Source organism: Mastacembelus armatus, unplaced genomic scaffold (genome assembly GCF_900324485.2).
Source record: "Mastacembelus armatus unplaced genomic scaffold, fMasArm1.2, whole genome shotgun sequence".
In the NCBI taxonomy this organism is placed as follows: domain Eukaryota; kingdom Metazoa; phylum Chordata; class Actinopteri; order Synbranchiformes; family Mastacembelidae; genus Mastacembelus; species Mastacembelus armatus.
In genome coordinates, this window is record NW_022872910.1 from 91,829 (window position 1) to 109,258 (window position 17,430).

Below are 17,430 nucleotides of genomic sequence, written 5' to 3' on the forward strand. Positions count from 1 at the left end.
ACCAAAAGCCAGTCTGAATAACTGAGTCTTAAGTTTAGCTTTAAACAGGGGCAGGTCATTGATGGAACATAATTCAATGGGTAGAGTGTTCCAGAGTTTGGGACCTGCCACTGCGAAGGAATAATCAACCCATTGTTTGTACCTCGATCGAGAGACCTCTAGCAAATGTTGTCCAGCAGAACACAAAGCTCTGCTGGGTTGGTGAGAACTTTAAATCTCTCATAAGTACGAAGGTGTCGTGCCATTGATTGGACTGAAAGTAAACAACAGAAGCTTAAATAGAATTTGGAATTATACGGGGAGCCAGTGGAGGGAATACAGGATCGCGGAGATATGATCATGCTTTTTGGTGTTAGTCAGAAAGTGGGCCGCAGCATTCTGAAGAAGTTGCAAGCGATGGATGCCAGCTTGGTTAATGCAACATAAAGAGCGTTGAAATGATCTAGCCGGGATCTAATGAAAGTGTGAATTGCTTCTCTAGGTCACTGTGGTTCAGAAAGGGCTTAACCTTTGCAAGGAGGCATAGCTGAAAAAAACTTGCCTTCACAACAGAATTAATTTGTTTATGGAAGTTTAAGTTATTGTCTAAGGCCACCCCCAGGTTTTTGACCGTGAAGTGTCAGAGAGTCAAAACCAGAAGCCTCAAAACTGGGACGGTTGGGGGTGCCAATGAGAATATACTCTGTCTTGCGCTCGTTCAAGTCTGTCTTGCGCTCAGAAAGTTCTGAGATAACCAGATTTTGATGTCATCCAAACACCTCCAGACGAATATGAGTGTGTCAGAACAGTTAGAAACAACTGGCAGGTAGATCGGTAAATCATCTGCATACAGATGAAAGGAGACGTTGTATTTTGTGATAATCGATCCTAATGGTAACATGTACAAAGAGAATAAAACAGGGCCCAGAATGGAGCCCTGTGGCACACCAGAGGTCAGGAAAGCTGGAGAGAAGGAAAGGTCGCCAATCATGACAGGAAAGGTTCTATTCATTAAATCGGACCTGAACCACTTGTAGTACAGGTCCCTGAAGGCCAACTAGGTGTGATAAATGTGTCAGGGGGATGGAGTGACCCACAGTATCAAATGCTGTGGTGAGGTCCAGCATTACTAGCAGCACAAGTTTCTTAGAATCCAGGGACAGGAGGATATCATTCTGAACCTTCAGGAGAGTGGATTCAGTACTGTGCCAAGTTCTAAAGCCAGATTGTAATTTTTCAAAGATATAATTATTTTCCAAAAATGAATGAAGCTGTATGAAAACAACTTTTGCTGGTGGATTTGTTGTTGAAGCTTCAATCAAAAATGTTGAAAGTTGATAAAAATCTTCAGCTGTGAAAGTTTGAATCTTTTGTTGTTTTGAGTTTTTCTGTGTATTTTGATGTCTGAACATATAAACTAGTGATGTCAGTGTGTTATTAGTTAATACTTTAGTGTGAATTTGGGCTGTAGTTCTCCATGTTTCCAAGGATGGTGAACAATGGAAGGAGCTCATTGTGGCCTAATGACCCACAGTGTATGAAGAGGATTAACTGAGTAAGTCAGAGTCTGTTTATTTGTTTTCATGGTCTCTTGTGTCTGAAGCATCAACAGTTGGTTTGTCATTGATATGGATTTGCTGCTGATGTGAATCCTCCCCCAGTGTTTCATTAGCAGCTGTAACCACAGGGACTCTGATCAAACAGGAATGAGCAGAATAAATCTGATATGAAGCTGTGGTTTGAATCCCACTTCCCTCCTCTTTGAAGAGTAGTCAGATATCTGTGTTCAGGTTTTTGTACAGACTCTTCTACACTTTGTATCACTGTGTTTCTAGAGCACAGTAGTAGAGAGCTGTGTCTGCCAGGGTTAGACTCTTTATGGTCAGTTCAGTTGATGTATCTGATGTTTGGGATTCATATCGATTATCAGGAATATATTGACCTGTGTATCCTTTGGCTCCTTTCCTGAGTATAAACTGAGGAGCTTCCAGGTCTGAATGATGTTTGTACCAGTAAAGATCAACACCAGTTGCAGCTGTTTGATAGCGACATGTGAGTTTGACAGATTCTCCTTCTCTTCCAGTGACTTCATCTTCTACAGGAGAGATTGTGTTTCCAGCTGTTAGTCCTGGAAAAAGTAGAGAAAATGAAGCCATTAGACGAACATTGTCCACGAGGCTGAGAGGAGAAGACAGTGGAAAATGTCAGTGTACAGTGTTACGCTGTGGACACAAACTGTTGACCAGGACTTCCTGCCAAAGACAAATTCATTGCGAGGTTGAATGAGACGCCTGTTTGTGGTCAAACTCACCTATAAAGTGAGATAAAAAGAGAAAGAAGTAAAGCAACATGTCTTTGGAGTTGTTGAAGTCAGACAGCAGATGAACAGTGTTCTTCCACTGCAGTAGAATGAAAACAACTAAACAGTGTCTGCTGCACAGCTCTTCTCCTCAGCATCAAGCTGATTGGGCTTTGACTTCCTGCAACAAACCACAGAAGTTTAACAGTGTGTGTCTCCCTCTGGTGGATGTTGTGGAGTATTGTGTTGTCTTTGCTCCAAAGGTTTTTGTACAGAGTTTTGGTGTTTCCTGTCACTGTGGGCTCCAGAGCACAGTAGTACACAGCAGAGTCAGACAGCTGAAGCTTCTGGATCTTCAGAGGAACTGATGTCTTGTTGATTTCAGCATTAAATCTGTCTTTGTGAAAGTCTGGAGCTTTTTCTACTGATGTGGAGAAAGATTTCATCATGTACTTTGGGAAATCGTTTTCTTCTTGTTCATACCAGAACAAAGTGGGACTTGGATTATTGGTCTCAAAAGTACAACCCAGTGTGGCTGTGTCTCCTTCAGCAGCAATGACATCTCCTGTTGGCTGGATCACTCTGTCTTCTCCTTTACACTCTGGGGAAGAACAGAACATGCAGAGGAAGAGATGGATCAATGAAGATGATTGATGAAAGCAGAACAATCAGCAGGTTTAAAGAGTTACCTGGCAAAGAGACAGATACATAGACATGTAGAATGAATCTGATTTTCAGGGATCATTGTCAGTGTGAACCATAAAAAGGGCTGATGTCAGCTCAGTGATGTGTTCAAATGTTTGAGGATAAAACATGTTGTACTTTCTATCTTACCAAAGCAAAGAGCAGCAAGAATAATCCACAGCCAATGTTCCATCTGTCCAAGCAGGTTGAAATGAACAGGAGAAACTAGCTGATGTTCAACATTCAGTCTGAGAATTGTTCTTATTGACACAACGGTTGAACACAGGGCAGAAGTAGAGCACCGCCTACTTGATAATGTGGCCCTCTAGTGGAGGTAAACCGTTGACTTCAACAGTGTGGAAAAAAGGCTTCCAGCAGCTTGTCAGTGTGTCAGCTTGTGTTTTTGTACAGAGACTGTGGGTTTGCTGTCACTGTGGGCCTCACAGCACAGTAGTACAGAGCAGAGTCTGTCACTGCAGCAGAGGAGATGTTCATGCTGATTTGCTTTTCCTGCACTTTGACCTTCAGTCCAGGAACTGGATTATTAAATACTTGTCCTGAAGCAGAGTGTGAGATGAGGAACTCTGGTGGTTTTCCTGGATATTGGCGATACCAGAAGAAATAATCACTAGCTGTTATAGTTTTGGAGTATTTGTAGGACAGAGTGACAGTGCTGTCTTCTAATCTGAACTCTTCATTGATGACTGGACTCAGATCTTCACAGCCGACACCTGAAGGAAGAGATGAATGTTGTTAAAGATGATACTAAACTCTGATAGTCTGTTCCAGTGGTTTTCATGATTCCTGATTTTTCTATATTTTAGTTCAGATTTTAACAATTTGAACAACAAAAATGAACAAACACAATAACAGACGTACAAACAGACCAAAGCAGGAACTGAAGTCAGTGTCCACAGTAGAGTTTGTACAGACTGACAAACTGAAAGTAACCCATAGCAGTAAAGCTCAGGTTTGGGTCTCATGTCTGATTCTTCCTGTAACCTACCTTTTAGTATGATCAGAACAAGAGAAAATATTCCACAGCGTTGCAGTGAGAGCATCTTACAGACAGTATCTGTGTTGTGTTTGCTTTAGATATTGAATGAATCTCACAGTGGGACTAGTTCTGCTCTTTGACAGATTTGCTCCTCCCTCAACCTGTTTGTCCTCTGATATCACTGAACGTTATCGACGCTAAAATCACTCTGAACAGATAAACCTTTATTTTTCTGCTGGCTTTTCTTTTTGTTTCTTTTGGCATATTTATGAACATCCTCAAAGGATCCTGTGAAGTCTAGTCTCCAAATGGCAGCATCAAAAGTCATTTACACATCATTTAAAATCATGGTGAAACTGGTTTTATATAGTCTGGAGATGGCCTCATGTAGGACTTCAGAGACTGAACATTGTGCTGTGGATTTCATAAGTAATTGATCAAATTTGTTCCAAAAATGTGTGAGGTCTTCAGGCAGCCACTGTTTTCTACAAAATGACTGTTGGACAAACGCAGCATGTATTTGTGCCTGTAATTAAAATCAGTGAAGTCAGATGAGATTCTTATTTAGTCTATGGGCAGTTTTATCATGCACACACCAATCCAGCCCTCTCTCAGACAGACTGCCCATGTGAGTCTACACTAACAGTACTTCATACTGCATGTGCCTGGTAATCTCCTGGCTCCAAACCAGCTCAGTTTTGCTGTGGTTGGTACAATGATGGAGCTGATGGACTGTGCATTTGTACAATGAGTATGTACTCAGTGTATCAGTACATCTCTCATTTCTACCTAACACTCAATACACTTCTCATTACAAAAGACACACTTTGCTACTTCTGTCATTCATGTGTCACTGAATTCAATGAGTTTATTTTTTTAATAGTTGTGGCCAAATCAAAGGATGTCAGATTTGGATCCACTCAGCTGCAGAAGGTCCATGAACTCCAGCACTGACCTTGGCATTAACAGGCAAAACAGCATGACCAGCTCCTGACACACATTATGATGGAAGGTGCAGCAACATGGTGGAAATGGACCTGAATTTGGGAGTATTATAATCCATGTGACCTCAAAGTTTCAGATGACCTGGGACTGACCCTTGTGGTACATCATAACAAATTTGCGCTTAGAATCCTGGAACGTTGTGTAATGGTCATAACTGAGACCTGATTACATCCACAGGTCCTGGACAAGGCTATCGAGCTAGTGTCTGCTCAACCCACCACAGTGATGTAGATGTGATCGCTCTGATAAGAGGCAAGGCAAGTTTATTTACACAGCACAATTCATACACACAGTAATTCAAATTGCTTTACAGAAGTAAAAGACAGGTTAAAAATACATAAGTAAGAATAAAAATAAAAGGCATCCCACCGCTTTGTCACCATATTTGCCCCTTATGATATTGACCATGGACCACGCTGACCCATATTTGTGGGTCCCCTACTTTCAGTTTGTCCCATCCCTGATGGACTAAAAGTACCTCAACACAGACTATCTGCGGAGACGATCCTGAGTCCCAGACTCTTACGTCTAGGATCGAGTAGACTACAGCTGGAGGTTCCAAAACCCCTTATTTTAAGTCTAAGGCTGTTAAAATTCAAGTCTGAGCCCATGATTACCCCCTAGATTTCTAACTTGATTTTTAAATTTTAGATAAAGAGACTCGAGGTGACTGCTGACATTTTCTTTGTTTCTGAGGTTCAAAGATGATTATTTCAGTCTTGTCACTGTTTATTTGGAGAGAGTTGTTTTGCATCCACACAGTGATCTGTTCAATACAGTGACACAGTGAATCGACTGGTCCATATTCACCAGCTGTGAGTGAAATGTAAATCTGAGTGTCATCTGCATAGTTATGGTAGGACACATTATTGCTGCGTATTAACTGGCCTAAAGGAAACATGTAAAGGTTGAACAAAAGGGGCCCCAAGATGGACCCTTGGGGTCCCCACATGTCAACGACATTTGGTCTGAGACACAGTTACCAACTTCAATGAAATACTTCCTGTCTTCAAGATAGGATTTAACCCATTTAAGGGCAGTACCAGAGATGCCTATCCAGTTCTCTAACCTTTGTAAAAGGACCAGCTCTGGACACATGATCCACTGTGTCAAAAGTAGCACTTAGATCCAGCAGTACTAAGACAGAGACTCTTCCAGCGTCGGTGTTCAGACGAATGTCATTTGTCACCTTGATGAGGGCAGTTTCAGTGCTGTGATGGGGCCTAAATCCTGCCTGAAAATCATCAAAGCTGCAGAGATGGACTGTGCATTTGTCCATCAGCTCCTAGTGATTTCCACCAATATCTTTAACCTCTTCTTGGCACATGTTACTGTACCTGCATGTTTGAAAACCACCACTTTCATCCCAGTGCCCAAGTAGACAAACATCAGCTGTCTGAATGACTACAGACCAGTCGCACTCACACACATCATAGCAAAGAGCTTTGAAAGTCTAGTCCTGGGTCATATAACATCTACTCTTTCCTCAACCTTAGACCAACATCAGTATGCATGCAGGGCCAAAGGATTCACAGAGGCTGCCATAAACACTTGCCCTTTACAATGACACACCTGGAGCAGAAGGGGGTGTATGTGAGGATGCTTTTCCTTGACTCCAGCTCCGCTTTTAACACCACTGTCCCCAGCAGAGTGGTACTGTGGATTAAAGACTTTCTTAGCACTCACCCACAAATAGTGAGACTGACTCCCAACACATCCCCACCCCTGACCCTCAGCACCGGAGAACCACAGGGATGTGTGCTGAGCCCCCTCCCCTGCTCCCTGTACAACTGAACACCTGTTCACGCTGCAAACACAATCATCAAATTTTCAGACAATACAACAAAAGTTGGGCTGATCTCTAATGTTGATGAGACAGCTGATGAAGTCTGTGGCTCCCTCTGGTGGATGTTGTGGTGTATTGTGTTGTCTTTGCTCCAAAGGTTTTTGTACAGAGTTTTGGTGTTTCCTGTCACTGTGGGCTGCAGAGCACAGTAGTACACAGCAGAGTCAGACAGCTGAAGCTTCTGGATCTTCAGAGGAACTGATCTGGATATGGAATCCAGTGTGGATGAAAATCTCTCTTTAAACAGGTCCTTTGTTTCCCCTGTGCCAATCCTAAATCTGCTCAGGATGAACGTGGGGCTGTTGTTTCCATCCTGTTTGTACCAGTAGAGATAATTATTTGTTGAACTGCTGCTGTTATACAGACAGCCAAGTGTTACTGCCTCTCCTTCAGTAGCAGTCTCATCTCCTTCTGGCTGCAGCACGTTGTCTTTTTGTGCTCTGCATTCTGTAAAACACCAACAAACAGTGTCAGTGTGCTGTTAAAGAGTCATGTCAATGCTGGAATGATATCAGAGAAACAGAGTTGTGTTCATACCAAGGCACATAGCAGCCAGCAACACTGAGATGAACAGAGGCGTCATATGTGCAGTGTTGAGGAACTGGGAGCTCCAGCCAGTATGAAGAAGGCTGTGATCTCTCTGTTTAGTCTTCATCAACACTAAGTTGGTGGATTAGAAGGAGGAGCCTGATCACAGTGACAGGGCTCATTCACAGCCCTGTGTTATTCCCCTGCTGACAACTTTACTCTGAACACAGTTTGGACCAGTCTCCTTTCAGTGTCCAACTTGTCTTGTATGTGATCGTCACTGGACATTTCAGCTGACCCGTTTCCTGTTTTACAGCTGCTGCACATTCCCGTTGGTCCCTGACATATAAAGCTGCTAATTGTTGGGAACCTGCTACGACCCCTTTAATATCTTTTATCACAAATAGTACAAGCAAACTGAGAAGGAACATTTGACAAATGAGACTTTGTAAATTCTCTTCAGGATTTTTTCTCTTGAATGTAAATATCATGTTTGGTCAAATCAAAGATGGTGGATTTGTTGTTGAAGCTTCAATCAAAAATGTTGAAACTTGGTAAAAATCTTCAGCTGTGAAAGTTTGAATCTTTTGTTGTTTTGAGTTTTTCTGTGTATTTTGATGTCTGAACATATAAACTAGTGATGTCAGTGTGTTATTAGTTAATACTTTAGTGTGAATTTGGGCTGTAGTTCTCCATGTTTCCAAGGATGGTGAACAATGGAAGGAGGTCATTGTGGCCTAATGACCCACAGTGTATGAAGAGGATTAACTGAGTAAGTCACAGTCTATTTGTTTTCATGGTTTCTTGTGTCTGAAGCTTCAACAGTTGGTTTGTCATTGATGTGGATTTGCTGCTGATGTGAATCCTCCCCCAGTGTTTCATTAGCAGCTGTAACCACAGGGACTCTGATCAAACAGGAATGAGCAGAATAAATCTGATATGAAGCTGTGGTTTGAATCCCACTTCCCTCCCCTTTGAAGAGTAGTCAGATATCTGTGTTCAGGTTTTTGTACAGACTCTTCTACACTTTGTATCACTGTGTTTCTAGAGCACAGTAGTAGAGAGCTGTGTCTGCCAGGGTTAGACTCTTTATGGTCAGTTCAGTTGATGCATCTGATGTTTGGGATTCATATCGATTATCAGGAATATATTGACTAGCACTCAGTGATTTTGCTCCTTTCCTGAGTATAAACTGAGGAGCTTCCAGGTCTGAATGATGTTTGTACCAGTAAAGATACACACCAGTTTCATATGTTTGATAGCGACATGTGAGTTTGACAGATTCTCCTTCTCTTCCAGTGACTTCATCTTCTACAGGAGAGATTGTGTCTCCAGCTGTTAGTCCTGGAAAAAGCAGAGAAAATGAAGCCATTAGATGAACATTGTCCACGAGGCTGAGAGGAGAAGACAGTGGAAAATGTCAGTGTACAGTGTTACTCTGTGGACACAAACTGTTGACCAGGACTTCCTGCCAAAGACAAATTCATTGCGAGGTTGAATGAGACGCCTGTTTGTGGCCAAACTCACCTATAAAGTGAGATAAAAAGAGAAAGAAGTAAAGCAACATGTCTTTGGAGTTGTTGAAGTCAGACAGCAGATGAACAGTGTTCTTCCACTGCAGTAGAATGAAACAACTAAACAGTGTCTGCTGCACAGCTCGTCTCCTCAGCATCAAGCTGATTGGGCTTTGACTTCCTGCAACATTTCATCTCTGGAGACAGAAATAATGTCATTGGTTGGATTCCAGTGGGCGTGGCCAGGTACTAACCTTTTCAGTTTCTGTGTCTGACAAAATTCAGTTCATCCAGTGAGATTATTTCTGCAGCTAGAGCAGCTCTACCTCAGAGAAACATTTACTGAGTGTCCAGTTTCACTTCTTCCACCGTTGTTAGACCAAAGCAGGTCACACTAGAACAAAGTCTGTTTCCATGATGATATTGTGTTTTCTCTGGGAACTTGGGGACATTTTACTGCTCATTTGAATTTATCGAAATGTTAAGATGTTAAGAATCCTCAGTATTTTGTGGAGAATCTGATATCAACAGAACTGAGACTTAACTCTCTGTTCTGTGTATTTTATTGTCTTTGTGAAGAGGTCAGCGTCGGATACAGTGTGAGACAGCCTGCCAGACTTTGACACCCAACAAAGCCCATAATGAGGTTGATATAATATGATCTGGATGGATGCACATACTGTCAGAACCAGTTTGGACTTGTCTTTGTCCCTGAGAACATACAATGGACAAAATGACTGTGCTCAGTAAGTTCTGAGTCGAGGTGTTCTAGACAAAGAGGACCTAGTCTACCCTGTGGTACACCAAAATAAAACGTGAAAACGCCTGAGAAACAGAAACTGCTTTTATGACGATACAAACAGAACAAATCAAGACTCAAATCTATGAAGTCAGCTGATTCATGGAGACATTTGAATCACATTGTATGATCTGTCAATACTGATGTGAAATTTACCTGTAAATATATTGACACCTGATTACTTATGACAGCATCGTATTTTTATGATGCTGACATTGTTTCACATTTAGTGACACATGTTTATAATGAAACTAAGGAGAAAGAACAGATGTTTACATTCATTTATGGTGTTTCTCCTGTAAAAGAGGTCCCACAATATCTGTTATAATCAGAGTTGTAGGAAACCACTTTCCTTCATTTTGTGTTATTGTCAGCAGTGCAGAGAATCAAGACTGTGTAATGACAAACCACTGAAGTTTAACAGTGTGTGTCTCCCTCTGGTGAATGTTGTGGAGTATTGTGTTGTCTTTGCTCCAAAGGTTTTTGTACAGAGTTTTGGTGTTTCCTGTCACTGTGGGCTGCAGAGCACAGTAGTACACAGCAGAGTCAGACACTGCAGCAGACTTGATCTCCAGATCCACTTGTTTCTCTTTTGAGTTAATGTGAGCAGAGAAATCTGAACGAACTGGATGAATCTGTCCTTGCTCAGTGATGTAGAGCAGGAACTCTGGTCTGGATCTCTGGTATTGTCGGTACCACTGGATGTTCCTGATAGCTCCCTCATATGTACAGGTCACGTTGATGTTTCTTCCCTCTGCAACAGCTTCTTCTTTTCTTTCTGGTTTGATGCTGTTCATAGAACCCATGGCTGCAAAATGAGTGATTTTCATGTCAGTTAATCTGAAAGAGATTCTAACATCAGGAACCTGAACCCAGGTTCTTGACTCTTTCACATGTGATCATTAAAAAGTTCTTGACAAAATCAGACCAAACATGTTGTTACATCAACAGGTTGAATGAGACTCCTGTTTGTGGTCAAACTCACCTATAAAGTGAGATAAAAAGAGAAAGAAGTAAAGCAACATGTCTTTGGAGTTGTTGAAGTCAGACAGCAGATGAACAGTGTTCTTCCACTGCAGTAGAATGAAAAAACTAAACGGTGTCTGCTGCACAGCTCTTCTCCTCAGCATCAAGCTGATTGGGCTTTGACTTCCTGCAACAAACCACTGAAGTTTAACAGTGTGTGTCTCCCTCTGGTGGATGTTGTGGAGTATTGTGTTGTCTTTGCTCCAAAGGTTTTTGTACAGAGTTTTGGTGTTTCCTGTCACTGTGGGCCTCACAGCACAGTAGTACACAGCAGAGTCAGACACTGCAGCAGAGGAGATGTTCATGCTGATTTGCTTTTCTTCCACTTTGACCTTCAGTCCAGGAACTGGATTATTTCCCACTTGTCCTGAAGCAGAGTGTGAGATGAGGAGCTCTGGTGGTTTTCCTGGATATTGGCGATACCAGTAGAAATAATCACTAGGTGACAGTTTGGGGTATTTGTAGGACAGAGTGACAGTGCTGTCTTCTAAACTGAACTCTTCATTGCTGACTGGACTCAGATCTTCACAGCCGACACCTGAAGGGGAATATAACTCTGTTATAACTTATTGCTCCAAAGGTTTTTTCAATGAATTCTATTTTACATTTCTATGTTCACTAGTGAATTTTCTCCTACCTGTCAGTGTGATCAGAAACAAAGCTGAAAACAGATGTAAGTGCACTGACTCCATCTTAAAGATAGAAGCTGTTTCTGCTTTAAACTCCACTGTGAGAGTTTCAGTCTTTTCTGTCCTTCAGTCACAGTTTTGCTCCTCCCTTCATCTCTTCATCTCCTCCTTTCACACAGGACTGACGACTTTTCAGCTTCTCACTGGTCTTTATTGCTTTGCATAACATTGCATGGTTTTTATCACTAACTGGCTCATTATCCAGGCTGTGGAGCTTGTTCAGAAATGTTGTAGTAATTTTAAAGGGAGAAGGCTCATGGTCATTTGACTCCAAAGCAGCTTTTGCATTGGTGTCACATTTGCTTACTGATGGAAACATAAAGTGAGAGGCTGCTTCATAGAGAGACGTTCATGAGAAAACACAAATACACAGATGATGTGTCAATAATATTAGGGATCATCATTCTGCTGCTTTATTCTTCTTCTGCTTGATCATCAGGACAAAGACTCTTGAGCAGGGGTCTCCAACATGCTGCACACAATATGACATTATCTGGGTCTAAAAGTACAGAAAAGTACGGTCCAGTTGTTACTGCTATTATCAATCGCTTGATAACAAATGGAATTGTACCAGCTTCTTTTAAACATGCTATAGTCCAACCACTGTTAAAAAAGCATCATCTTGATCAGAATGATCTGAATAACGATAAACCCATATCTAAATTATCTTTCATCTTAAAAGTTTTGGAAAAAGTTGTTTATTCTCAGATCTCATCCTGAGTACTTTTAATATTTTTGACATGTTTCAGTCTGGATTTAGAGAATGTCATAGTGCTGAATCTGCCCTGTTGAAGGTTGCTAATGGTATTTTACTTTCTTTTGACTGGTTCTTGCTGCATCCTAATCATGCTTGATTTAAGTGCAGCATTTGATACGATAGATCATGACATCCTTCTTCAAAGACTTGATCAAGTAGCTGGTTTTCAGGGATCTGTGCTGAACTGGTTCGCGTCCTACCTTAAGGACAGATCCTTTTCAGTGAATTTGGGGAATTGTTTTCCCATCCCGGGCCCAAATTTCCTGTGGTGTTCTGCAGGGCTCTATTCTGGGTCCTCTCCCTTTCTCCCCATATATGCTTCCACTCAATTATATTTTTCAGAAACATAATTTATCATATCATCTTTATGCTGACAACACTGAACTCTATTTTCCTGTTAAAAACAACAAGTGTTCTATGTCAAATCTGTTTATATATTTTCAGGACATTAAATGCTGGATGGACTTGAATTTTTTACAGTTAAATAATGATAAAATTGAAATAATGTTTTTTTTTTTTGGTCCAAGAGTTGTGTCATCTGGCACTGTCAAGCAGCTTGGCCCCCTGTCATCAAATGTACGTGACCGTGTCTTTGATCCTGCGTTGTCTTTTGATAAGCAGATTAGTGCTGTTGTGAAAAGCAGTTTCTTTCAATTATGATCCATTGCAAGAATCAAGACAATTCTTTCCATGAAATCTTCAAACTGTAATTCATGTGTTTATAACTTCAAGGTTGAGTTACTGCAACTCACTTCATCTGAGTTTGACTAAATCGTCGCTGGACTGATTGGAATTGGTGCAAAAATGCAGCAGCCAGATTATTGACTAGCACCAGAAAACGGGAGCACATTACCTCAGTACTCGCCTCTCTACACTGGCTCACGGTCAAGTTCCGCGTTGATGTTTTTAAAGTTTTACATGGTTGTGCTCCCCAGTATATTTGCAATCACCTCATTCCGTATTCCTGTGTGAGAGTGTAAAGTCAGGTAGGTGATTTCTATCTGAATTTTTATTTTTGAGCATTTTTGCCTTTATTATATGGGATAGTGGAGAGATGACAGGAAATATAGAAACGAGACTAAGGCAAGACAGGCAACACAAAGGACACCTAGTCCCAGAGTTGAACCAGAATGACTGTGTTCCTGGTTGGGCACGCTAACCACCACACCACATGTAGCCCCCTATCTGAATTATTTTTTGTTTCTGAAAAAGTTAAATGGGCTGAAAAAATCTACCATCTGTGGCAGCAGCAACGCTCAACAAAGACTGACCAATCATTTTACTCAACCTGATCAAAACCATAGGATGGCTGACCTGCCTGTCAAACTAATTCCTACTTGCACACACTCTGTCCTTGCACTCAAGTCAATAACCGAATCTCCCACAAGGCATTGTGGGAAGACTTGTGTTTATAGCTGCAGATAATGAGCTATTGTAGAGAACGTTCCCACAGCAGCTTTTGTTCACAAACTAAAGACTGTGTTTGACTAAACTGCAAAAAAAAAATAAAAAATTGCAGGTTGCAAAAACTAAAACCAGAATTAATCTTGTGGTTTTTCAACAGTGGTGGTGTTCAGGAGGAGCCAGGACCGAATTGGACCTTAAATTGACAAAACAAATTCAGTGGTGAAATCTACATCAATCAGTTAGTTTCTTTGTCATTGATGTGGATTTGCTGCTGATGTGAATCCTCCCCCAGTGTTTCATTAGCAGCTGCAACCACAGGGACTCTGATCAAACAGGAATGAGCAGAATAAATCTGATATGAAGCTGTGGTTTGAATCCCACTTCCCTCCTCTTTGAAGAGTAGTCAGATATCTGTGTTCAGGTTTTTGTACAGACTCTTCTACACTTTGTATCACTGTGTTTCTAGAGCACAATAGTAGAGAGCTGTGTCTGCCAGGGTTAGACTCTTTATGGTCAGTTCAGTTGATGTAGCTGATGTTTGGGATTCATATCGATTATCAGGAATATATTGACCTGTGTTTCCTTTGGCTCCTTTCAACAGTATAAACTGAGGAGCTTCCAGGTCTGAATGATGTTTGTACCAGTAAAGATAAATATCAGTTTCAGTTGTTTGATAGCGACATGTGAGTTTGACAGATTCTCCTTCTCTTCCAGTGACTTCATCTTCTACAGGAGAGATTGTGTCTCCAGCTGTTAGTCCTGGAAAAAGTAGAGAAAATGAAGCCATTAGACGAACATTGTCCACGAGGCTGAGAGGAGAAGACAGTGGAAAATGTCAGTGTACAGTGTTACTCTGTGGACACAAACTGTTGACCAGGACTTCCTGACAAAGACAAATTCATTGCGAGGTTGAATGAGACGCCTGTTTGTGGTCAAACTCACCTATGAAGTGAGATAAAAAGAGAAAGAAGTAAAGCAACATGTCTTTGGAGTTGTTGAAGTCAGACAGCAGATGAACAGTGTTCTTCCACTGCAGTAGAATGAAAACAACTAAACAGTGTCTGCTGCACAGCTCTTCTCCTCAGCATCAAGCTGATTGGGCTTTGACTTCCTGCAACAAACCACAGAAGTTTAACAGTGTGTGTCTCCCTCTGGTGGATGTTGTGGAGTATTGTGTTGTCTTTGCTCCAAAGGTTTTTGTACAGAGTTTTGGTGTTTCCTGTCACTGTGGGCTCCAGAGCACAGTAGTACACAGCAGAGTCAGACAGCTGAAGCTTCTGGATCTTCAGAGGAACTGATGTCTTGTTGATTTCAGCATTAAATCTTTCTTTCTGAAAGTCTGGAGCTTTTTCTACTGATGTGGAGAAAGATTTCATCATGTACTTTGGGAAATCGTTTTCTTCTTGTTTATACCAGAACAAAGTGGGACTTGCTCTTGTCTCAAAAGTACAACCCAGTGTGGCTGTGTCTCCTTCAGCAGCAATGACATCTCCTGTTGGCTGGATCACTCTGTCTTCTCCTTTACTCTCTGGGGAAGAACAGAACATGCAGAGGAAGAGATGGATCAATGAAGATGATTGATGAAAGCAGAACAATCAGCAGGTTTAAAGAGTTACCTGGCAAAGAGACAGATACATAGACATGTAGAATGAATCTGATTTTCAGGGATCATTGTCAGTGTGAACCATAAAAAGGGCTGATGTCAGCTCAGTGATGTGTTCAAATGTTTGAGGATAAAACATGTTGTACTTTCTATCTTACCAAAGCAAAGAGCAGCAAGAATAATCCACAGCCAATGTTCCATCTGTCCAAGCAGGTTGAAATGAACAGGAGAAACTAGCTGATGTTCAACATTCAGTCTGAGAATTGTTCTTATTGACACAACGGTTGAACACAGGGCAGAAGTAGTGCACCGCCTACTTGATGATGTGGCTCTCTAGTGGAGGTAAACCGTTGACTTCAACAGTGTGGAAAAAAGGCTTCCAGCAGCTTGTCAGTGTGTCAGCTTGTATTTTTTTATAGAGACTGTGGGTTTGCTGTCACTGTGGGCCTCACAGCACAGTAGTACAGAGCAGAGTCTGTCACTGCAGCAGAGGAGATCTGCAGATCCATCTGGGTTTTATCCTCACTCACTTTAAAATCCAGTCCAGAGACCTCCTCTTTTAGTTTCATTCCTGTTCCTGTGTGAGACAAAAGGAACTCTGGTGGTTTTCCTGGATATTGGCAATACCAGAAGAAATTATCATCATATGTAGCAGGTCTGGAGTATTTGTAGGACAGAGTGACAGTGCTGTCTTCTAAACTGAACTCTTCATTGTTGACTGGACTCAGATCTTCACAGCCGACACCTGAAGGGAAACATAACTCTGTTATAACATGTTGGGAAAGTCTCAATCCATAAATCACATTCAGGTAACACTGGAACTGGACTTCTTTATGCACAATCTTACAAACCTCTTAGAAACAATAGTAACAGTAGAGAAAGTACATAACAGTCCAATGGCAGCATGTTGAATGAAGATAATGTTTCTGGTTTGTGCCTTGAACTCTGTTGAATATGGAAGTTCCTCTCTTCTATAGTTCAGTTCCAGATTAGCTCCTCCCTGAATCTCTGTCTCCTCTTACATCTGTGTTTTCTAAGTGTCTCTGCCTCTCACAAGTTGATGTGTATCTGTCCCATTCTTTGTTCACTCATTTACTTCATTGGCGAATTCTCAGAGTTTTTATCAACACTGGTACTCTGCTGTGACAGATTGTTAATTCTGGGAGATTTCAATATTCATATCTGCTGTGAAAACACAACCTTTAATCAAGTAATTTCTATGATTCCTTTAATTTGACACAGTTAGTTACAAATCTTTCTCATATAAAAGGTCATACGCTTGATCCTGGTGTTTGCTTCTGGTTTTCACGTGAGCGACCTGGAGGTGTTAGAAGCTGGATGTTCTGATCATAATTTTGTTCTATTTGAATCCTCACTGTCAGGTTCCACTTCCCCTCCCCCAGAGAGTCGAAATTTTACTCATACTATTAGGCTACTTCCTATCTAGACGTTGAGTCATGACACCTGGACTTTCAGTTTTTAGGTCGAAATGTTTCACCACTAATCCAAGTGGCTTCATCGGTCTAAGGAAAAGCTGGTATGGAAACTCCAATTTATCTCCCAGGTTGGGTTCACTCCACCCCTAGTCCCATAGGCTCATTAGGTGGACTATGTAAATCAGGTCAGAGTCCTTAGACCCACACTCCTGAGTTGGTTTCACTTCACGGCTGGTTTGAATAGGCTCCTTAGGTGAACAAAAGGAGTGAGCTCAGGGGAGGGCCATTAGGATCTAATGGTGGATTCATGTGATCCATTTGATTCACCAACTGGCTGCAGAGTGTGTCCTCCCTGGGAAACATTAGCTCACCTAATGAGCCTATGGGACTAGGACTGGAGTGGAAACAACTTGGAAGATAAATTGGAGTTTCCATACCAGCTTTGCCTTAGACTGATGAAGCCACTTGGATTAATGGTGAAACGTTTTGACCTAAAAACTAAAAGTCCAGTTGTCATGACTCGGCCTCTAGATAACTTCACCTGGATGACTGACTCTCTCAAAATACAACTATGCTAACTAGGACTATGGATGCATCACAGCTGACGGAAGCTTTCGATACAACTGTTGCTGATATTCTGGATCAGGCAGCTCCACTCAAATCACTGAGATCTAGGAAAACAAAGAGATATCCAGCCTTGGTTCAATGATCACACCCACTGTGTCAAACAGCAATGCAGGAAATCAGAGCTTAAGTGGAAGAAAGACAAACTTAGGGTCTCATATGAAATGTTCAGTGAATCCTTAAAACACGTCCAAATTGCTGTTAACAATGCTAAATCAAATTATTTCTCAGAAATAA

At 41.5% G+C, this 17,430-nt stretch overlaps 4 gene segments (V, D, J or C); all 4 read right to left on the reverse strand.

The window, feature by feature from the left end:
• Positions 1-2,553: 2,553 nt before the first annotated feature.
• On the reverse strand, positions 2,554-3,245 carry LOC113129651 (T-cell receptor alpha chain V region CTL-F3-like; the record flags this gene model as incomplete). The annotated part of the segment is given in 2 exon segments: positions 2,554-2,879; positions 3,113-3,245. Coding segments are annotated over 2 exon segments (369 nt in total), but the record flags the coding sequence as incomplete, so codon positions are not given.
• A 37-nt stretch (positions 3,246-3,282) lies between these two features.
• LOC113129648 (T cell receptor alpha variable 26-2-like) lies at positions 3,283-4,092 on the reverse strand. The segment is given in 2 exon segments: positions 3,283-3,693; positions 3,969-4,092. Coding segments are annotated over 2 exon segments (396 nt in total).
• A 2,860-nt stretch (positions 4,093-6,952) lies between these two features.
• LOC117152635 (T cell receptor alpha variable 18-like) lies at positions 6,953-7,546 on the reverse strand (the record flags this gene model as incomplete). The annotated part of the segment is given in 2 exon segments: positions 6,953-7,257; positions 7,348-7,546. Coding segments are annotated over 2 exon segments (423 nt in total), but the record flags the coding sequence as incomplete, so codon positions are not given.
• A 2,383-nt stretch (positions 7,547-9,929) lies between these two features.
• Positions 9,930-14,522, reverse strand: LOC113129612 (T cell receptor alpha variable 12-3-like). The segment is given in 3 exon segments: positions 9,930-9,947; positions 10,179-10,459; positions 14,473-14,522. Coding segments are annotated over 3 exon segments (339 nt in total).
• Between the last annotated feature and the right edge of the window lie 2,908 nt (positions 14,523-17,430).